Raw genomic sequence first — 24,436 nt, 5'->3', positions numbered from 1 at the left:
ATCCATTTGAATGCTAAAGTTTGCATCCTACATAGTTTCTGTATGGACAAAAGTAGGAAAACAACCTCTATTTTCAATTTATTCAATTGTATAATTTTCCAAAATAAATGGAAATCTAGCATGTTAGATAAGATGAAAGATAAGAGATTCGAAACTTAAGGCAAAATCAGTAGATATATTTAGAAACGATGTTCCATGATGCTTTCAGTTTCCAGACATGATTTGAAAATGACATCTGTCGATGTAGATATGTCAAAAAATAATGTGAGGAGTGAGGATGGCTAGGCTACAGTGAGGAGAATGTGAGGATTAACAAATTGTCCAGAAGATTATACAAATAGTTACACTTGAATGAAGTTTAAGTCGTTTTGCAAATAATCTAATAAAAAGCATCTTTCACTTTCTTCCATTCTTTAGCCTCAGTATGAAATTCCTCAACTGTTGTGCTGTTTGACAATCAAAAGAATTACACAGAAATAAAGTACCAGTGGATTTAGCTCATGATATTGCGACGAAATCGGCTGGGCATGCCACTTTTTTTATTTGAATGAAGAAGATTTTATAAAATGACAAACATTAGTAGGTAGAGATACAATTTGAAATTTTTATCCTCCTTGGGTTTGAGAATCTCTGAGATATATATATATAGATAGATAGATAGATAGATAGATAGATATGATGGGTGTTACTTTTAAATATACAATCTGTGATTAATTCTATTAAAAACCCCCACAAAATTAGTAATAGTTGGAACACTAATAATCCTACTTAGAAAGCCATATTTCAGCAGAGATTTGTTTTGTACACGGTGTTCAGATCTGGCACAAACAGTGATGACACAAGGTTCAGTGAACAGATGAGTCAATATTTACTAATGTCTTTAACTCAACTGCTGCCATTTCAGAATAACCTTCTAACGAAATGTAGTAGCAAGCCTTTGAGCAGTGAAAAAACTCAACATATTCAATATATTCAGTCCTCAATTCCCGTCTCTATTTCAATGGTCTCTGCCACTGAGTTTAGCTCGTCGTGACCTTGTATTATGACCATGTTACTGTTCTCGGCCTGCTCGTCCACAACAATGCATTTAGTATTCTCGTCCTGGTTCTCCACTGGTATACACTTAGCGTTAGCATCCTGCTGATGTAAAAGAATACACTCAGCATTAGTATCCTGTGCTTGAACCAGAATGCACTTAGTATTGTCAGTGGACACAACAATTTCTATAATGTCCTGACCAAGTTCCATCTGTTCCAAACCTTCTTCAACTTCTGCGACAACTTCTTCGGAGTGAGGTGTCATTCTAGGGTCCTGCAGGGTGTGGACAAAAAACAAAGTTTGCTCTTTTTCCTGATTCCCTCCATCACTCTCCCATTGCTCCCTCTCTTTATGGCTTGATTTTCTAGGTCGCCCCCTAGTTGGCACCGTGTGCCCAGCCTCCATTCGATCTGCGTGTACTCTGAGGTGGCGCTGTAGACTTTGCATCAAAGTGTATTTGCTTCCGCATATCTCGCACTTGTGTGGCTTTTCTTCCAGGTGTGACTTCATGTGTCTGCGGAGCTTGGTTGCCAGTGTATACCCTTTCCCACAATCCTGGCACTTATAGGGCCTGTCATCCGCATGCAGACGCTCATGGGCCCGCAGTGTTTGTGGGTCTCGCAGTGCTTTACCACACACAGGGCAGAGGTATGCTTCACCCGTGTGGCAAATCAGATGCCGCTTCAGCTCGGGTGCCTGTGAGAAACGAAGCTCACAGTGTGGGCACCCATAGGGCTTTTCGCCTGTGTGGCGGCGCAGGTGCCCCTGCAGGTTGAAACGCTGGCGAAAGCACTTGGCACAGTGCGGGCATGCATATGGCCGCTCACCTGTGTGTAAGCACATGTGGGCCCTAAGAGAGTTCTGGTTGGCGAGTTCTTTGGCGCACTCTGGGCATTTGATCCTGGGGACCCATTTGGCCTCATGGACCGCCCTGTGGGCACGCAGAGAAGGCCTCCGGGCAAAACCCTTGCCACATACATCACACACAAATGGTTTCTCACCTGTGTGTAGCACTTGGTGCTCCTTGAGGTCACGTTTCAGACCATAGCTCTTGTCACAATGCTGGCACTTGTAAGGTCGTTGTCCACTGTGCAAGAGTAAGTGGGCATGATAACTCTCCTTGGATCTGTAGCGCTTTTCACAGACTTTACAAGCATATGGCTTCAACTCAGAGTGTGTGAACTTGTGCTTCTTTAAGTGGCAAAGCTGGAAGAAAGTTTTTCCACACTCATCACACTTGTACTTGCGCTCTCGTAGATTCTCGATGTCTGGAGAACCCTCTTTTCCTCTTTGCACATTCACAGACCCTTCCTTGGGCTTATCATCTGCATTAACCTTCTCCTTGTGGACTGAGATCTCTTGGCTTTCTTGTCCATTTTCAGTGGTAATCTGTTTGCTCTGAGAGTTCTTGGTAACATGTGTAGCAATCCCACATCTTTGCCCTTGCGATTGCTTGATTAAATGGCTGCTTAGTGAGTGGACTATGCGAGGTTTCATTGCCAGGCGACAGCTGGCTCTCACAGCCACTCGAAGCTGCTCAGGTGGTTTTGCTAGCTCCAGTGCTGTGGCTCCAGCAATGCTCCCCAGCTTCTCAGCAGTACCACATGTATCCATCACTTCCTTTTCATGTCTATCTCTGCATTCTACTTGATTCCATTCTGCATTGCTGGCTGGATGTTCATCCTTCAGCTGTTTTGCTGTAAGACATACAAATGCCATATGTAAAAAGTAAACTTGTAAAATAAATGCACAAAAATATACATGTATAGAACAGGTGCCTCTCAGTTCCAGCCAGTTTCTGTGTTACTCAATAGCTTGATAATTAATTACCTGGTGAATTAAATCAGGAATAATGTAAAGGAGCTTGTGTGTATGTTGCAAGCAGACTATGCCATCACAGAAAAGGCCAGTCTTAATATCTGCTTTGTATACAAAACAACTGAGTGGGCATATCAAAAAAATGAAAGAAGGAAAAAGTACATATTGACAAACTGGAGCTTACTGGTTAGCCCAATGTCTCTAGTTTGGTGTAAAATGCAGAGAATCTGTTTGATTCAAAGAACATTGATTGGAACAGAAATGCTCTAAACAAAAGTGTCCATCTCATAGCATAGCATTACATGGATTACACCTTAAGCTCTCCATATGATTGAGTTATTCATCTTAAAGCATATTATATAATAACCACAATGGATTCTGTAACTATGGTAAAATATAGCAAATAGGTACGTAGCTACATGAGTGAGGAATGTACTGTAAGTACAAAATATATACAATATCTCATAAAAGTGAGTACACCCCTCACATTTTTGTAAATATTTGATTATATCTTTTCATGTGACAACACTGAAGAAATGACACTTTGCTACAATGTAAAGTAGTGAGTGTACAGCTTGTATAACAGTGTAAATTTGCTGCCCCCTCAAAATAACTCAACACACAGCCATTAATGTCTAAACCGCTGGCAACAAAAGTGAGTACACCCCTACATGAAAATGTCCAAATTGGGCCCAATTAGACATTTCCCCTCCCCTGTATCATGTGACTCGTTAGTGTTACAAGGTCTCAGGTGTGAATGGGGAGCAGTTGTGTTAAATTTGGTCTCATCGCTCTCACACTCCCTCACACTGGTCACTGGAAGTTCAACATGGCACCTCATGGCAAAGAACTCCCTGAGGATCTGAAAAAAAGAATTGTTGCTCTACATAAAGATGGCCTAGGCTATAAGAAGATTGCCAAGACCCTGACACCAAGCTGCAGCACAGTGGCCAAGACCATACAGCGGTTTAACAGGACAGGTTCCACTCAGAACAGGCCTCGCCATGGTCCACCAAAGAAGTTGAGTGCATGTGCTCAGCATCATATTCAGAGGTCGTCTTTGGGAAATAAACGTATGAGTGCTGCCAGCATTGCTGCAGAAGTTGAAGGGGTGGGGGGTCAGCCTGTCAGTGCTCAGACCATACGCCACACACTGCATCAAATTGGTCTGCATGGCTGTCGTCCCAGAAGGAAGCCTCTTCTAAAGATGATGCACAAGAAAGCCCGCAAACAGTTTGCTGAAGACAAGCAGACTAAGGACATGCATTACTGGAACCATGTCCTGTGGTCTGATGAGACCAAGATAAACTTATTTGGTTCAGATGGTGTCAAGAGTGTGTGGCGGCAACCAGGTGAGGAGTACAGAGACAAGTGTGTCTTGCCTACAGTCAAGCATGGTGGTGGGAGTGTCATGGTCTGGGGCTGCATGAGTGCTGCCGGCACTGGGGAGCTACAGTTCATTGAGGGAACCGTGAATGCCAACATGTACTGTGACATACTGAAGCAGAGCATGATCCCCTCCCTTCGGAGACTGGGCCACAGGGCAGTATTCCAGAATGATAACGACCCCAAACACACCTCCAAGATGACCACTGCCTTGCTAAAGAAGCTGAGGGTGAAGGTGATGGACTGGTCAAGCATGTCTCCAGACCTAAACCCTATTGAGCATCTGTGGGGCATCCTCAAACGGAAGGTGGAGGAGCACAAGGTCTCTAACATCCACCAGCTCCGTGATGTCGTCATGGGGGAGTGGAAGAGGACTCCAGTGGCAACCTGTGAAGCTCTGGTGAACTCCATGCCCAAGAGGGTTAAGGCAGTGCTGGAAAATAATGGTGGCCATGCAAAATATTGACACTTTGGGCATAATTTGGACATTTTCACTTAGGGGTGTACTCACTTTTGTTGCCAGCGGTTTAGACATTAATGGCTGTGTGTTGAGTTATTTTGAGGGGACAGCAAATTTACACTGTTACACAAGCTGTACACTCACTACTTTACATTGTAGCAAAGTGTCATTTCTTCAGTGTTGTCACATGAAAAGATATAATCAAATATTTACAAAAATGTGAGGGATGTACTCACTACAGTCAGCACAAAAAAAAAAACATTTTAGATTCCCAAACATTAGTTTTCTAGCACGAAATTAAATGTTATAGAAAAATGTTTGTACGTCATTAAAGAAGACAGCGTATTATGTAAGAGACACTTTTCAGACCAAAAGAACACAATGAAGGCTGCTGGGATTTGCTGCAAAAATAAGAAGAAAGTGTGAAAGTCAAAGTCTCCAGAAGAACCGTGTCTGTTTCTGCAAGATGCTCCATAAACTTACAGATCATTTCCTTATGAAAGTGCACTAATTGTACCGGAGACTACTACTTTTTTTTATTTTTTTGTCACACCAAATGTTGACTTTGTTTCATTTACTACTGTTTACTGCTCTTTACAATATTTTGTTTTTAAATGTAGAAACATTTAATTTAATTATTTTGAAGGCATCTTTGCTCTACAGCATTTCTTTGCATGTGCCTAAAACTTTTGCACAATACTAATATTATATATATATATATACATACATATATATATACATACACACACACACACACACACACACACACATTATATATATATATATATATATATATATATACATACACACACACACACACATATATGTTGTTCCTTTTCTTTACATTTTTATAACCTGTTATGAAGCTGACAACAGAGGCAGTAGTTACATTTTATAGCATCAAAACATTCTGGTTACTATGACAGACGTTTCCAGTCAATTTAATAAAAAAATTTATATTTTTATTCATACATATAAAAAATTATTTTAGATTAAATAGCACACATCTACCCCCTCAGAGCCCTGCTTTACATAACCAGGCTTCAGTGATTTATCCTTACTTGCTCTCTGTGGTGTTTCCTGTTTGGAGAGTTCTTCTGTTATGGTCACTACCTTGTTCTTCACAGGTTCATTCGGAAAGTTCTGATCTTCTGGCCAGACCAGGAGCTCTGTTCCCTGACTGATGTCCTTACAGGTCCTGAAACAAGGTTTTCCATCCACCTCATGCACAATGACGTTCCTTTGATCTTCACTCGGGGCACTACAAGCAAACCTGGACATGACGATAATTATTATGATGTTCTGATATAATGAGACACTGGAAAAAAAAAATTGTTACAAAATAGGACTAAATCAAAACATCATCTTCATCTGATCTGAGTTTATTAACAAACACAACATGTCCATATTCTTCAGTTTAGTACATGTGATCATTTAAGTGAATGTGATCAAGTTTAAATGGCCGTTTCTCAATATGCGTTCTAATGCGATCTCATGACCTTGTGAACTCATCATCCACTGCCGAATTTCAATTCCAATATTCAAGAACGCAAGTACCAGGATGCATGAAATTACCCGGATGTGTTCTTGATCTCGAGGATAAGCGGACCAAACCCACTTGAACTCCCAGAAATCATTGCGACAAAACAATAGAGGATGACAAATGCCTGACCCATACCTGTAGTTTTAACATCTTTTTAACAACATTAATTTAAATAATTCAAAATGTGCATCTAAAAAGAATGATTTGTATATATGATTTACAACCTCAATTCCGAACAAGCTGGGACAGTATGGAAAATGCAAAAAAACAAACAGAAGGAGTTATTTGAAAATTCAATTCACCCTGTACTATATTGAAAACACATTATTAACACATTATTTGATGTTATACTTTGTGAATTGAATTAATTTTTGAAAATATACACTCATTTCAAATCTGATCACAGCAACACACTCCAAAAATGTTGCGACAGTTGACTGTTTACCACTGTGTAACATCACCTTTATTTTAATAACACTTATTAAGCGTTTGGGCGCTGAGTGAAGACACCAGTTGGTTCAGTTTAGCAAGTGGAAATTTCCCCCATTCATCCATTATGAATTTCTTCAGCTGCACAACTGTATGGGGCCTTCATCGCCTTAATAATGAGCCACACATTCTCAATCTGAGACAGGTCAGGACTGTAGACAGGCCATGCTAGCACCCGCACTCTCTACTTACGCAACTGTGCGCTTGTAATCAGGACAGAATGTGGTTTGGCGTTGTTCTGCTCTGGATGGAAGCATATGTTGCTCCAAAATGTGTACATATCTTTCTGCATTAATGGTGCCCTCACAAATGTGCAAGTTGCCCATGCCATGGGCACTGACACACCCCCATAACATGACAGATGCTGGCTTTTGGACCTGATGCTGATAACAGCTTGGATGGTCCTTTTCCTCTTTGGCCCAGAGAACACAACGGCTGTTTTGTCCAAAACCTACTGAAATGTCGACTCATCGGACCACAAAACACGATTGCACTGTGCTACTGTCCATCTCAGATGAGACTGAGCCCAGAGAAGTCAGCGGAGCTTTACTCAAGTATTTCCGAGCCCATATCAGGATATCCGTTACAGACTCATGACGGTTTTTAAGACAGTGATGTCTGAGGAATCTGAGATCACGTGCATTCAGAAGTGATTTTCAGTGCTGCCCTTTACACACCGAGATTTGAACGGATTCCTTGATTCTTTTAATTATATTGTGCACTGTAGAAGGTGAAATGCCCAAAATCCTACCAATTTGTCTTTGGGGACTGTTGTTCTCAAAGTGTTGGATTATTCGCTGATGCATCTGTTGGCAGATCAGCGAGCCTCGACCCATCCTCACTCTTGAAGAATTAGGCCTTTTATTGGAGGCTCCTTATATACCATGATTAGACGATTGTCCCAACATTTTAGGAATGGGTTGCATGCACCAATTTCAAAATAAGCGTTTATCTTCAAAAAACTATACAGTTGATTAGGTAAAACATCAAATACCTTGTCTTCATATGTTTTTTGTTTAAATACAAGTCAAAGTACATTTACAAATCACTCCTCTTTGTTTTTATTAGTATTTTCCATACTGTCCAAATTTTTTCGGAATTAGGGTTGTACATTGAGATATACAGTATCTCACAAAAGTGAGTACATCCCTCACATTTTTCTAAATATCTGATTATATCTTTTCATGTGACAACACTGAAGAAATGACACTTTGCTACAATGTAAAGTAGTGAGTGTACAGCTTGTGTAACAGTGTAAATTTGCTGTCCCCTCAAAATAACTCAACACACAGCCATTAATGTCTAAACCGCTGGCAACAAAAGTGAGTACACCCCTAAGTGAAAATGTCCAAATTATGCCCAAAGTGTCAATATTTTGTGTGGCCACCATTATTTTCCAGCACTGCCTTAACCCTCTTGGGCATGGAGTTCACCAGAGCTTCACAGGTTGCCACTGGAGTCCTCTTCTACTCCTCCATGACGACATCACGGAGCTGGTGGATGTTAGAGACCTTGTGCTCCTCCACCTTCCATTTGAGGATGCCCCACAGATGCTCAATGGGGTTTAGGTCTGGACACATGCTTGGCCAGTCCTTCACCCTCAACCATCACCCTCAGCTTCTTTAGCAAGGTAGTGGTCATCTTGGAGGTGTGTTTGGGGTCATCATGCTGCGGCCCAGTCTCCGAAGGGAGGGGATCATGCTCTGCTTCAGTATGTCACAGTACATGTTGGCATTCATGGCTCCCTCAATGAACTGTAGCTCCCCAGTGCCAGCAGCACTCATGCAGCCCCAGACCATGACATTCCCACCACCATGCTTGACTGTAGGCAAGACACACTTGTCTTTGTACTCCTCACCTGGTTGCCGCCACACACGCTTGACACCATCTGAACCAAATAAGTTTATCTTGGTCTCATCAGACCACAGGACATGGTTCCAGTAATCCATGTCCTTAGTCTGCTTGTCTTCAGCAAACTGTTTGCGGGCTTTCTTGTGCATCATCTTTAGAAGAGGCTTCCTTCTGGGACGACAGCCATGCAGACCAATTTGATGCAGTGTGCGGCATATGGTCTGAGCACTGACAGGCTGACCCCCCACCCCTTCAACTTCTGCAGCAATGCTGGCAGCACTCATACGTCTATTTCCCAAACACAACCTCTGGATATGACGCTGAGCACATGCACTCAACTTCTTTGGTCGACCATGGCGAGGCCTGTTCTGAGTGGAACCTGTCCTGTTAAACCGCTGTATGGTCTTGGCCACCGTGCTGCAGCTCAGTGTCAGGGTCTTGGAAATCTTCTTATAGCCTAGGCCATCTTTATGTAGAGCAACAATTCTTTTTTTCAGATCCTCAGGGAGTTCTTTGCCATGAGGTGCCATGTTGAACTTCCAGTGACCAGTATGAGGGAGTGTGAGAGCGATGAGACCAAATTTAACACAGCTGCTCCCCATTCACACCTGAGACCTTGTAACACTAACGAGTCACATGATACAGGGGAGGGGAAATGTCTAGTTGGGCCCAATTTGGACATTTTCACTTAGGGGTGTACTCACTTTTGTTGCCAACGGTTTAGACATTAATGGCTGTGTGTTGAGTTATTTTGAGGGGACAGCAAATTTACACTGTTATACAAGCTGTACACTCACTACTTTACATTGTAGCAAAGTGTCATTTCTTCAGTGTTGTCACATGAAAAGATATAATCAAATATTTATAAAAATGTGAGGGGTGTACTCACTTTTGTGAGATACTGTATATGACGTTGTTGAAAAGTCAAATATATCCCTCAGAAGTATTTTAATTAAACTATGCAAGCTTCCCTCCTGAGGTAATGGTAAACTCGTTAGCTTAGTTTTTAGTTAGCGTGAGGTCACAGTTGCAAACAATGAGCTTACCACATTAAAACATGATTAATTAACTTTTGCTTAATCAGCCAGTTAACAGTACAACTATTAACCAGCTGAAACGTATTACTTAGGGAGCATTGAAGAGACGACTGTCCTGTCCCACTACTAGAAATGTGTTGGGCTGGGCCATTGCGTAATGGGAAGCTCACAGCACATCTCAGTTCTCACAAGGATCTATTCTATGTCCTCCTGTCCTTCTGAGTTTGTTCTTCCAAAGTAGCCTGGCAAGACCAGTCTTGGAGAGAACGCAAGTCCGTTCTTTGCATTCTTAGGACTGAGAAACAGGCAATGTCTCTCTTGTTGCAGGATCACCCATAAGGTAGTTGTTACTTCAATTTCTTTCATTCACTTTCAATTTATGGGATTATTATTTTTTTTTAACTGTAACCCAAATGTTGATATCATACCTCATCCAGTATGTTCTGCCTGAAATTTGTCCTTTAGCTCCTTTTAGGCATCTGCTCACTTCGGCTGTCTGAAACACATGAGAAAACCAATTTAAGTTTAATTTCCCAAGTCCTACAAAGTTTTATGGCATTACAACTAGAAGGTAGCTTGTGTAAGCATACTATACCTCTTCCTTTTCTGGCACTTTGTCTGGATCTTCCAGCCCCAGAAGAGTTCCAGTCTGTAAGTCCCATCCAACACACCACAACCCCATTTGCCCATCTTTAGCGAGAGAGGGCCCTAAAGTCAGGCCACGGGGTACTAACCTCAGCACATTACAGAAAGATTCTTTTACACACTCCGGCAGGCCCGCATTCTGAGTAGACGTAGCCACTGAGGGAAGAAGAATAAAACATGAATATACTGTTTATGATGAGGAACTAAGTAGAGTTTATTAGTGATGGGACACAGAGACACATTAGAAGTTATAGCTCAAGCACTTGACCGTAGTGTCTGAGCCATGGGACAATAGGACCGATATGACAAATGCAAGCTCCTGCCTCAAAATACTAAATGATCCATAGTCCACAGAATTTCCATATTTACATATTAGCATGACAAATCCATGAGGGAGACATGGACGTGTGGTGCCACTTCCCAGCTCCAGGATCCAGAGTGCAATCCTGAGCTCAGGTTACTGTATGTGTGCAGTTTCTGTACATGTTCTCCCCAGTCTGCATGGGTTTATACGGGTTCTTTATCTTTATCAGTGTTTCTCTCTTCTCCATGTTCTTCTTTTTATCCATGTCCCCAGATAGGCTCCAGATCTAACCAGGACAAAGCGGTTACTGCAGAATACTGGAGATGAATGAATGATAAACACATGACCTCAGGGCTGCACAATATATATAAAAAATTATAGAATATCGTATATACGCTTGCAATAACTTTTTACGAAGTTAAAAAATAAAGGTTAAACAATAAAGACTTCTTTGCTAATATTTACCATGGGTGGCAATATTAGTGAAGGGAAGTGTGTGTGTGTGTGTGTGTGTGTGTGTGTGCGCGCGCGTGTCTATATATACATCCCGGTTGCCGCACACTGCCAGGGTTGGGGGTTCAATTCCCGTCGCGGCCCCGTGTGTGCGGAGTTTGCATGTTCTCCCCATGCTACGGGGGTTTCCTCCGGGTACTCCGGTTTCCTCCTCCAGTTCAAAGACATGCATGGTAGGCAGATTGGCATGTCCAAAGTGTCCGTAGTGTATGAATGTGAGTGTGTTTGTGCCCTGTGATGGATTGGCACCCTGTCCAGGGTGTACCCCACCTTGTGCCCCATGCCCCCTGGGATAGGCTCCCTGCAATCCTGAAGGATAAGCTTTACAGAAAATGGATGCGTATATATCAGTTAACTATAACTATCAGATAATCTAATTCAAGAATTGTTCGATGAAAACTACTACATCCTCAAAGCTATGACAAAAAGCTGGAAAGACTACATTAAACTACACAGATGCCGTAAAATGATGAAAAGTCTAATTATTAAGACCTATTTTTGTTATAAACATTAATTTTTTTGCCTTAAGAGCCCAGACCTTTAAAGTAAACTATGACTTCTATACACCTGGTGCACTTATAATAGTGCACATTAATGAGATTAATGGCCCTTTGTACTCAATGTGGCATAAATACGTCACAACAATGAACTGAACCATTTTATTAGTACTGTAGGAGTCATTTAGAAGTGCCTACACGACACTCAGGAACTGCTGTGATCAAAAGTAAGTACTCCTTCTTGTGGAGTGTGAGAGTTACGCGCATGCGCACATGATTGGCCACAAAGTACTTCACCGCACGTGCAAGCTTCGCCTCAGATTGCCACGAAATCAATAATACGCTGTGGTTTTATTGTAATTATTTGATATCAGATTATTAAACAAGTATACTAAAACACTGCTTTAGTGTTTTACGTTACAGATGAAGAGTAGCTAAGTTAATTCTGATATTATAAACAGCGGTGTAGGAAGGTGTTGCTGTAGTTAGCCGAATAGTTTTTGATATAAATAATTATCCCTTCAGGAATATTTGCGTTATCTTGAATTTGTTGGAATTGTGGGGAAAATGCCAGTTAGGTTTGCAGGGTTGTTGTTTTTTTTCTTCCTTCACTAGCAGGAAGCTTGCTAGCTAAGAAATCCAATGATTTGACCTGAACTTTTCGCCTATTCTGTTTGTTTAAGTGACGGATAGTTTCAGCATGAGCGCAATGTTACTGTTTGCACTAACTTAAGGCTGGGTTTCCTTTCCGCGTTGGCCACTCGAGTGTTTTCCTCTATCCCCCGAAACTCCGAGAAAATCATAGCGCTCCAACCAACAAGACATCCACAAACCGGAAGTCAACTCTGTGTAACTAGTGTTACCGTCTAACTCGTCCCCCTAAACACATTCATTTATCTTTAGTTTCATTGAACGGTGACGACAAGCAGAAATACAATAACATAATTCATGCGTTTTCTTTCCTGAGCTTTAAGTTATATAGCATGTGAGAGGAAAGTAGACCTGTGTAAACATGTATTTAGTAAGGAATAAAACACTTTCGGGTGTTTTCTTATAACAGCACAACCCAATATGTATTTCACTTATACCACCATAGCAAATGATTAAAAATATATATTTTTATTAATTAAAGAACAACACATCATACCTTTTTAATTCGTTTTTAGTTGTGTCTAATGTGTTGTCACTATAGCAGCTATACAGTCTTTTCCTCACCAGATTCTCTCTCTCTCTCTCTCTCTCTCTCTCTCTCTCTCTCTCTCTCTCTCTCTCTCGAAGTCCCCATGAAGTCAAGATTGAAGTTTTGTGGCTTTTTGTATGAATATATGAGCTGTAGGGTTATCTATAAGCTAGTGCGCTCCAAAACAAAAACAAAGTTCACATTTAGAGGATAGAATGGGGGAAATAAGTATTGAACGCGTCAACATTTTATTTCAGTAAATATATTTCCAATGAGGTTATTTACATGAAATTTTCACCAGACATCAGTATTAACTCAAGAAATCTGGAAATATAAACTATATAATACTTTTTTTCTGTGTCATTCCACTTTATTATACATAACTTTATTTAGGGACTTTAATGTTGTGAATTCTTTATATTTACGGATTTCTTGAGTTAATACCAAAGTCTGGTGAAAATTATTTCATGTGAATAACCTCATTTGAAATATATTTACTGAAAAAAATGTTGCCACGTTCAATACTTATTTCCCCACTGTATATGCATTCAAAATTTACAGTCTCTCTCTACCACCAATACGGATCCATAATTTTGATGACGTCATTCTTCACTTTGGCTTCTCATCAGATCTTCAGCCCAATCGAATGCTCTGTAGAATCGGAAGTGTCCTGCCCCCAACAGTTTGTAAAGCTGCATTCACACCATGTCGTAATTACCATAATTTCAGGGTTCCAACTTCTACAAAGTGTTCACGTTGTCATAGAACCCATAATTACAATGTGTAAACTTGTAATTTTCTGAGCTCCGCCTTGTACCACCTGCGGAAACACTCAGATTGGTGGCGGCTTCAGCAGTAGAATGTAGTTAAGTAGTTATCTCTTAATATTTGTGTAACAATTCGTATAATTGACTATAAGGTCTTAATAATGCAAGATTAATCTGAAAATAAACAAAAGACATACAATACAGTTGAATGTAATTTTGCAGTTTTCAACATCATCTCACACAGATTCATTTAATTCTGAGTCCGAGGATGTGAACAGCTCCAAGATCTGAATGGCCGGGAGTGACAATAGAGTAGAATGACACTTTACTGTGTCAGAAAACTTTGTAACTAACTGTTACAAAGCAGCGATACTGGAGACTCCTTCCAAAAACACAATAAACGTCACCTCACAGAAAACTTCACCTAATGAACCACTACACACATTTTTAACCTGTTTATATGGGCCCACCATATACCATACAGGCACCAGTGTCAGAGCTGCAGTTATAGAAAATCAACACCTTATGATCAACCAGAATCAAGAATTCAATAGGGCTGTGGTACAATTAGTAAAATATCACGCTAATATATGATTAGGTGTATCTGGCATTCTATTCAGAGATTAAAATGGGATGCGGGATCGCAGAATCCTGTTCTTTCAGGGGATCCAAAGTAGCAACAATACCGGTCAATATATTATCATGGAGATCTCAATGTTGGTTTTCCTTCTACTTGTTTAGATAAGTAATACAGTGAACTAGAAAATAAACACGTCTGACTTTTTGACCACGTTTCACAGCAGTTAACAACACTCTTCACTGAACGGAGACATTTAACTACTAATTCTACTTTAGGATAACTGTAAGGACCCAGGATTTAAGATGCTTGCTACAAACTATCCTCAGTCTTAACCCTAGCAGACACAAGAGAGCATAAATATCTGCCTTTTTTTTGGTGACTTCCATATGCCATTTCTTTTCTCTTGCTTACTCAGCTTATACTTTATAAAAATCTTTCATGTCTAGTCACTTGGAGAAGGATTTGTAAGTGTGGTGTGTACCAGGGAATTCCCTGGATTAAAGTAAGCCCTATTTATTATTATTATTATTATTATTATTATTATTATTATTATTATTATTATTATTTATTTCTCTTCACCAAACCTGGAGGATTTAATGAAATGAGGAGGAACATTGTTATAATAGTTAAGATTGTGTTTTTTCATTTATGAGAGCACAATGTTTCCAGGTGAGAGTGTCGTGTGTGTGGGAGGCAGCTAGCAGTGAGAGACTTGGTTTACGACTGTACATGAACAACCTTCACCACCTGGCAGAGAACATAATACTTTTTATTCTACTACTTTATTCCTGTTCTTTTCAGTGAGTCAGATTGACTACAAACTGGCTCTTATTGGTAATTTTTCTTTCTAAATCAGACAAAGTTTAAGAGATTTGACCAGTGGCTGTTTTTATCTTTGCCTAAGCATGGCTGAAAGTCTTTCTGCGTCTACTAATTAATAAAAAATAATATTACTCTGAATTGCATTTTATAAAATCTATTTAAATAATTAACAAATCAGCACGGCACAACAAATGTGTATTGACAAATAAAGTGAGCATCCCTGCATTAATGTTATTATATGAGCTGTGTCTGGGCTTCATTTCCACTTATCCTGATATATGATCGCCTCACTTAATACACTACCTACAGTTCATCTTCTACAAGCAGCAGTGCAGAGGACCTTCCCTGTCATGCTGCCTCATACACAGCCGAGAGTCAACAACATGTCTTACCTTTCATGCTAACGAACAGCTCAGATGTTGAAAAGAGGTTTTCCATGGAAGCATTTTCATTAAATTATAGTGCAAGTGTAACAAGCAACTGCCAGGACATGACTTTTCTACCTGTTTCACTAGAATGTCAGGATAAAAATGCTTATAGTGATCTGTGTACTTGCTTTATATTTTTGATTTATCACATTGGTTATCACAGTGGTGCAGTGGGTAGGCTCTGGATCCACTGTGTCCCTCATTAGGAGAAACGAGGTTACTGAAGATTGGCATTTATTAGTTTAGCAGACACTATTATCCAAAGTTTTTATTAAAAATGAGGAAATACAAGCAAAGAGGAATGAATGAATGAATAACAATGAATGAACAAGCGTTGCCCTGCATACCTGCCCTGCAGATGTGATTATAATTCTACATTGAATGTTTTGTTTTATAAAACACACATTGTGCCACTGTCAGTACTTGATCGTAACACAATGGAGTTTTATTTAAACATCAAGGACACTAAGGATTTTAACAGAGCCCAAATTTTTCCCCAACATGGAAACATGGATACAGTTGATAGCATCTGATTGCTATTTATGATGACAAACATAATATAATATTTAGTAATAATATACACAATATCCCCTAGCCTCTAAAACAGATTAAATATAGGTAAATATATTAAATATAGTGTGTATTAAATATAGTTTTATAATTTGCAGTGCTTTTTGTAGTGTTCTTTCTTAAAAATACATTGTGACCTGTTACTTCTTTTAATCTTCCTTTATAAGATTAAACACACAAGATTTTATAAATCAAAAAGTGCTTCATTAGCCAGATTTGAGCACAGAAGGTGGCAAGAGTTTCTAGGAGTGGCTGGACACCGAGCACACAAGAAGTGAGTTGGCTCAAACTAGGGTGCCACAATGGACTAAGATGTTAATCCCCGAAATTATCTGCAACTCAAAGATCTACCACCAGGTGAGGCCAGATGCTGATATTTGTTTTATTGCAGTAACATGAGAAAAAAAAAAGGCATCTTTAGCACTACAGCATCTTTGTAATTCCATATAATGGTTGTTATATAACATAACATAACTATTTTTTAGTCTATTTTAAAGTGTTTTAGTGTTTGGTCTGCTTCTAATATTGTATTGTTTTATTTATTTACTTATTTTTACCTGTTTGTGTGTGTGTGTGTGTGTGTGTGTGTGTTCCTGAAGCCTAATTTACCTCATTTATGTATACTATGTAATACTCAACATCGCTAATTTAGAAATATTTATCTGAAATATACCAATCTGTTACGGCCCAGTCTAGGTTAGGCCGCACAGTGTAACCAGCTCAGGATTCAATTGGATTGACCTTTAAAAATGATGGAGCCAGGAATAACAACACAAACAGGGTTGTTCAAAGAAGTAGTGTTATATTGTAATACTCAGAATTATATACATACAACTGTACATGGAACTAAACCAGGCAAAACTTCAGGGTGGGCCAAGGCCAAAATTATAGACAAAAGAATTCTATTGTTTAGGTAGCTAGCTTACCTAAAAGGAAAATAAAGAAAATACAAGTACTTCCCTAACTACCTAAACCAAAAAACAGAGACAAAAGGACCCTCTCCCAAAAGAAATGGCAGCCACACACCTACTGCAGGTGAACCAAGTGAACATATATACAATGGTGGATAGAATGCACATAAACAGGTACAGAGACAACCAAACTCAAAGTCAAAAAATCCACGCAGAAGTCAAAAACCAGAACAGCAGTCAGAAAATAGCATAAAGCAGCACAACCAAACACACTCTCTAAACCACCAGCACACATGTAACCACCTCCAATATCCACGCCATTCTCACTCCTCTTCCTCTTTAAATATGGCCACCAATCAGGCTGGAAACTCTGGGACAGAGTTCGGACCTGCACACAAAATATGGCACAGCCCACAAAAACTTCCCATCCCAAAGATAGCGGGTTGTAACACGTATATAACATTTATTTCTAACTGAATCTGAGTAAACATGATTGAGGACATGGTAATTTCACTTGTTTATTTGCTTATTTATTTATTCATTCATTTATTTATTTCAATGACCCAAACACAATCAGCCAACTGCATAGAGACATGGTTTGTGCAAATAAGGACTATATCTTATAACTCACAAAACTGCATGAAAGAATAGTATGGTATGTTTCCAGGAACAGAAGAACAAGAAACTGGCCTGTCCTGGATAGATGGATAGGGAGTCAGGAAAAATGAAATGATACACTGGTAAGTTTTTAAAGAAACCTTTTTTTTGGACCAGATATATTGGATGATTCTGATTATAGCCTCAGGTTATCAAATTCTGCTCTCTGATTTGTCACGTAGAGTGACAAGTTATTTATTTTGTATTTTTTGCCTATACATATTAGGACAGAACAGAAGGTTCCTATTAATGCCATCAGTTAAAATATGAATACTCTGAGCATATCATCAGTATTGAGTGTCATAATTTCTGCCTGTCTTCACCCATTGGACACAACTCTGTTAAAATATGTAGATCAGACTTTATTTCAGTGGTTTCATAATCCTTTCATGTGTTCACTATACAACAATCACCACCCATATCAGTGAGATTGCCACATGCTAATTTACAATACAATACAATACAATACAATACAATGCAATACAATGCAATGCAATACAATACAATGCAATACAATGCAATAGAATACAATACAATGCAATAGAATACAATACAATGCAATAGAATGCAATAGAATGCAATACAATACAATACAATGCAATAGAATGCAATAGAATGCAATACAATACAATACAATGCAATAGAATGCTATAGAATGCAATGCAATGCAATACAATACAATGCAATAGAATACAATACAATGCAATACAATGCAATAGAATACAATAGAATGCAATAGAATGCAATGCAATGCAATACAATACAATACACTGCAATGCAATGCAATAGAATACAATAGAATGCAATAGATTGCAATACAATGCAATAAAATACAATGCAATGCAATACAATACAATACAATACAATGCAATAGAATACAATAGAATGCAATAGAATACAATGCAACGCAATACAATATAATACAATGCAATAGAATACAACAGAATGCAATGCAATACAATGTAATAGAATACAATACAATGCAATACAATGCAATAGAATACAATAGAATGCAATACAATACAATACAATACAATACAACTTTATTGTCAACCGAGGTTGAAATTTCTCTTTGACCACACCGGCAATAAAAAACACATAAATAGATACAAAATAAATCAGTGCCAATATTAGAACAACTACAAGCGTTCTCTTTTCACTTAGAGAAAAAAAATAATCTTGTTATTATGATTAATAGTAGTATATTTTAGAATACACTCTGCTTTTTCAACACATCTTAAGGTGTACAACTCACCTAGTTTGCTCTGTGGCCTGCAAATGATTTTGCTGGCTGTATGAATAACTCTTTCAAGGGTATTTTTCTGTTTACAGTTGAGGAGCTGGTACCAAAATGTTCAGTTATAGGTCAGCACACTCTCAACCACTGATTGTTAAGCAATCTCCAGTATACTCTGACTCACACCAAAGCTGCTAATATTCTGTATTAGGAACATACGTTGCATGGATTTAAAAAAATATATATAATTAGTGTTGTCCAGGAAACTCAGTTTACTATTCATTTACAGTGCCCTCCACTAATATTGGCACCCTTGGTAAATATGAGCAAAGAAAGCTGTGAAAAATTGTCTTTATTGTTTAACTTTTTGATCTTTTGTTAAAAAACATTCACAAAAATACTCTGCTCTCATGGATTTCAAACAATTGCAAACAAAACACAGGTTTATATATATATATATATATATATATATATATATATATATATATATATATATATATATACACAATTACCTCTCTTTGCCAAGATAATGGCTCTGAGTCATCTCCTATATACCTATGAATTATAATGCCTAATCCACACAGAATCTCTCCAGATTTTTCTTTTGGTTTTGTAGTCAGTAAACCATTTTTGTGTTGATTTTGATGTATGTTTTGGATCATTGTCCTGCTGGAAGATCCAACCACGGCCCATTTTAAGCTTTCTGGCAGAGGCAGTCAGGTTTTCATTTAATATCTGTTGATATTTGTCCATGATGCCATGTATCCTAACAAAATGTCCAGGTCCTCTGGCAGAAAAACAGTCCCAAAACATTAAAGAGCCACCACCATATTTAACCATGGGCACGAGGTACTTTTCCATATGGCTACCGCTCTGTGTGTGCGCCAAAACCACCTCTGGTGTTTATTCACGAAAAGCTCTATTTTGGTTTCATCTGACCATAGAACCTGATCCCATTTGAAATTCCAGTAGTGTCTGGCAAACTGAAGATGTTTGAGTTTGTTTTTGGATGAGAGTAGAGGCTTTTTATCTTGAAACCCTTCCAAACAACTTGTGGTGATGTAGGTGACTTTGGATTGTAGTTTTGGAGACTTTCTGACCCCAAGACGCAACTAATATCTGCAATTCTCCAGCTGTGATCTTTGGAGATTTTTTGGCCACCATCCTCTTCACAGTGTGTTGAGACGATATAGACACACGTCCAATTCCAGGTTGATTCATAACATTTCCAGTTTACTGGAACTTCTTAATTACTGCCCTGATGGTGGAAATGGGCATTTTCAATGCTTGTGCTATTTTCTTATAGACACTACCCATTTTGTGAAGCTCAACAACCTTTTGCTGCACATCACAGCTATATTCCTTGGTCTTACACATTGTTATGAATGACTAAGGGAAAATTCCCTTAGTCATTCATAACAATGTGTAAGACCAAGGCTTAGGGTTAGGGTATTATATATGTGTTACCTCATATTTATACCCCTGTGAAGCAGGAAGTCATGGTTGAACAATTTCCTGTTCCTAGTCACCCAGGTGTACTGAAAAAATTTAAATCTCAATGGGAAAATACTTCAAATATATTTTTACATATGAATTCATAGGAGTGCCAATAATTGTTGCACACCTATATTTAATAGATTTACTAGATTAATTTTTTTTTGATAAACCTGTGTTGTGTTTGATATCCATGAGAGCAGAGTATTTTTGTGATTTAAAAAAAAATACCAAAAGGTTAAACAATAAAGACAATTGTAAGACAATAGGGCACAGTCCTGAGGAGCCCATGTATTAACAAGGAATTCATCTGACAGCTGGTCATTGAATACCCTCTGTGATCGATGCAGAAGAAAATCTTTAATCCAGAGTACCGGGTATCCATTAACACCCATAGATATCAACAGTTCTAACAAAATATCGACCCTGATTATTTTAAGCATCTTATGTCATCTGTTTGTTTAAACCTTGATACATTACAATTGGCACACAAGTGTAATAGACGTACCAATGTGCTAACTATGATGAATTGTGTAATTTATCATAATTTATCATTTGCAAAATCCTAATGCATATGCCAGAGTCCTATTTTTAGATTTTACATCGACATTTAAAACAATCAGGGTTGATAATTTGTTAGAAGGATTCTCTCCATGCTTTTGCATAACACACGGTTAAAGCTATTGGACGAAAATCATTTCAAGTACAGACTGAGGGTCCCTTAGGTACTGAAATCTTCACACTTTTCTTTCCAAAGGGAAGGTACAGTCCCAAATTGCAACAAATACTGGAGTAACCTTGTTAATACACCTTTCAACTGGTGACAACAATTCTTTACCACCTTCCCACTAATTCCATCAGGCCCCCCAGCTTTACCAAGTTTTATACTAGATATAGAGGTTACCACTTCTGGCTCTGACAAATAAATAGGGGGCAATATGGGATGTTCTGGCAGATATTATCACAGTTAGGACTGCTATCCTCAGTATCAAATCTTCTGAAAAAATGGTTCATATCATTAACAGGTACAGTAAGTAATAGGTTACTGTTCCTTTTATCATGCCTGCCCATCATAACATTTAGACCATATCAAGCTTGCCTTGCATTTAAACTCACTTTCATGCAACTGCTATTGCATTAAAGAAACTAACATCTTAATATTAAGGATGTTGATTTAACACATGCAACACATGCAACACATGCAACACATGCAACACATGTAACACATGCAACACAGTAAATCTGCTTGGTTGACCTGACTCTTGGTGAACTAGAATTAGAATTTAGAATTAGGAAACTCTTTTCAGGGTGCTGTTTCATACGGCATTAATACCGAACATACTGTACTTTATAAGACTGGGTTTGATAGAAACATTGCCTTCAATATCACAATATCACAATCCTAAGCATCATCATTTGTCTTATAGATTTCCCCCTAACATGTCTTCACAATGACAGAATTACAATAGGTAATTTTCCACATTGTGGGGACATTTGGCTGCTGCAGAAAGAACAAATAGGAGAGCACACACATGCACGCGCGCACACACACACACCACACCGCGCATTATTTCCCTCCATTAGAAGACAACAGGAGAACAGAGACCTATTTTCTGCTGGCTATTTCTGAAGCTCAGAGAGAAAATTGCCACTGTTTGGACAATTTAGTTTGAAATTGCCCAGTAGGGGTGTTCATTTTAGGTTTCATGGGGCTGCTTTCATTTGTTAAGATGCATGCTTTTAAGGAAGTCCATAATTCCTTATGTAGAGCTTTTATAGATTTATATAGAGCTTTTCTAGACACTCAAAGTGCTTTACATTGTATGGGGGGAAATCTCCTCAACCACCATGGATGATGTGACAGCAGACATAGTGCACCAGAATGCCCACCCCACACCAGCTATTAGTGAAGAGGAGAGTGATGTTGCCAATTCAAGTACGGAGATTATTAGGGGGCCATGATAGACAAGGTCCAATTTTGCCAGGACACCAGTGTATACCCCTAATCTTTATGATAAGTGTCCTGGGATTTTTAATGACCACACAGAGTCACAACCTTTTTACAGTATATTGTCCCCATCATTATACCCCACACAGACCACATGGCGAGCACTCACTAATACCACATCTAGCAGCAACCTTAGTTTTCCCCAGGAGGTCTCCCATCCAGGCACTGACCAGGCTCAACCCTGCTTAACTTCAATGGTAAGCCAGGCGAGAGCCACGGGGTTATATGGCTCTGGCTAAGGATGTAAGCTCTTGGCAGTTCATGTTCTTTCTGCCATAGTAGCTAATTTATGTATTTTTCTACATAAAGTATCTCATGCACATAATTTTTAACCATAGGCACTGGACCATCATGAGTGGTGAGGTACACTGTAGCAGAGGAAATGTGGGAAACTGGAGTTTGGGTTTGTACAACTAAAATCATGGAATAAATTATGTAGTATTTTTGGGGAAAGACGACAAGTCAAATAGATGTAAATGCTCAACTAGACATTGTACTATACTATGGTCCATGGTTAACTATGGTTTTACTATGATACTACTATGATTTAACTGTAGTATACAGTGATTAAATATGGTTTTATTAGAGTATGGGGAGGGAGAGCCATTCAACTGTGCTAACAGCAGATATCATAGCTTTATGATTTGTCAGACGACAGGTGATGTAAAAAAGCCCCAGTTAGCGATAGATTTAGAGGTGAATACTGCAAAACCCCCACCAAAACAGTTTGTAACTCATAGTTTGGAGTTTGTAGCATAGTTTGTGAAATGTTAATGGTGTATAGATAGTGTACCTGGAGATGTCCATCCATTTTCTGTACCACTTATCCTACAAATGGTTGTGGGGAGCCGGGAGACTATACAAGGGAACTCGGGCACAATGCGGGAGACACCCTGGATGGGGTGCAGGGCACAATTGCTCACAAATTCACATACCCTTTCACACTACAGGCAATTTGGAAATGCCAGTCTAAACCTGGAGGTGCGAGACAAACATGTTAACCACTAAGTCACCATTAGCACATCACCATTCTTGAGATGTGCATGATACAATAAAACCGAAGAGACAACAGTGGACAGTGCAACAAAAATCACAAAAAACAGTGTCAGTCAGTGGTACAGTGTCACAGGTTGGCATGTTTGTGTGGATTGTCCTCACAAAGAAATAGATTGCCATAAAGTACAGTGTTTGCATTTGTAAACTTTGTAAACTAAATTGTGTCCATATTGAGGAATTAGGTGCTTTGTGGGAAGTAGCTTCTCCTGAAGCACTCTGTGTTTGCTTACATACTGCAATAGTGTTTACCAGCCTTAAAGATTTTCCATGCTTTGTCTCTGCATCTTTTGATGTAAATGCCCTGTGATGCTGGGAGAGCAACCCTAATTACACATTCTGTAGAAGCTGTTATGTAAGCAGCTTCAAGACTTACAAAAAGGTCTGGCCTATGTATTAGGTGAAGAGGAGCTCTTTGTGGTAAGCTCTCAGTACAAGGCATAAGAAGGTTGTTTAAACACTGCCCATGGTTGAATCAAAGTATTGTTGTCATAGTAACCATGGTTTAAAATAAAAAAATAAAAAAATAAAAATATGGTAACTATGATAAATTCTTGGTTACATTTCCTGGTTTAAATACAGTGGCTGCTTGTTGAAACATCCATCCATCCATCCATCTTCTATACCACTTATCCTTCAGGGTTACTGGGAACCTGGAGCCTATCCCAAGGAGCATCGGGCACAAGGCGGGGTACTCACTGGACAGGGTGCCAATCCATCACAGAGCACAATCACATACACATTCATACACTATGGACACTACGGACATGCCAATCAGCCTACCATACATGTCTTTGGACTGGGGGAGGAAACCGGAGTACCCGGAGGAAACCCCCGCAGCATGGGGTGAACATGCAAACTCCGCACACACAGGGTCACGGCGGGAATCAAATCCCCAACCCTGCCGGTGCGAGGCGAACATGCTATCCACTAAGCCACTTGTTTAATTTAACAAATCCTTAACTATCAGGTCTCATAAAATATGTGAAATATCATGCCTAACCGTGGTGGGTGACTCAGCTCATAATCATTCATGCGTTTTCTCAAAAAAGACACACATCAAACAGCATTACAGCATCTTTTTAGGCCTGTGCTCCAAAATATTGCAAAAAGACAACTTTCTCCAGACCATCAGAGAGGTGTTTGTG

The 24,436-nt window shown here is 39.1% G+C and overlaps 1 protein-coding gene and 1 long non-coding RNA gene across 2 annotated transcripts; one reads left to right on the top strand and one right to left on the bottom strand.

Moving 5' to 3' along the window:
• Positions 1-273: 273 nt before the first annotated feature.
• Positions 274-12,498, bottom strand: znf408 (zinc finger protein 408). The gene is made up of 5 exons (XM_053616455.1): positions 12,311-12,498; positions 10,218-10,423; positions 10,051-10,118; positions 5,764-5,975; positions 274-2,735 (listed from the first exon to the last, which is right to left on the bottom strand). Coding segments are annotated over exons 1-5 (2,250 nt in total). The 5' UTR covers positions 12,312-12,498; the 3' UTR covers positions 274-972.
• Positions 12,499-20,969: 8,471 nt separating this feature from the next.
• On the top strand, positions 20,970-22,745 carry LOC128602952 (uncharacterized). The gene is made up of 3 exons (XR_008384918.1): positions 20,970-22,163; positions 22,325-22,432; positions 22,574-22,745. It is a non-coding gene; the product is annotated as an uncharacterized LOC128602952 (long non-coding RNA).
• The last annotated feature ends 1,691 nt before the right edge of the window (positions 22,746-24,436 follow it).

This window comes from Ictalurus furcatus, chromosome 27 (assembly GCF_023375685.1).
Source record: "Ictalurus furcatus strain D&B chromosome 27, Billie_1.0, whole genome shotgun sequence".
In the NCBI taxonomy this organism is placed as follows: Eukaryota; Metazoa; Chordata; class Actinopteri; order Siluriformes; family Ictaluridae; genus Ictalurus; species Ictalurus furcatus.
Note: the sequence above shows the minus strand (reverse complement) of the source record. Positions and strands in the feature narration are given on the sequence as shown.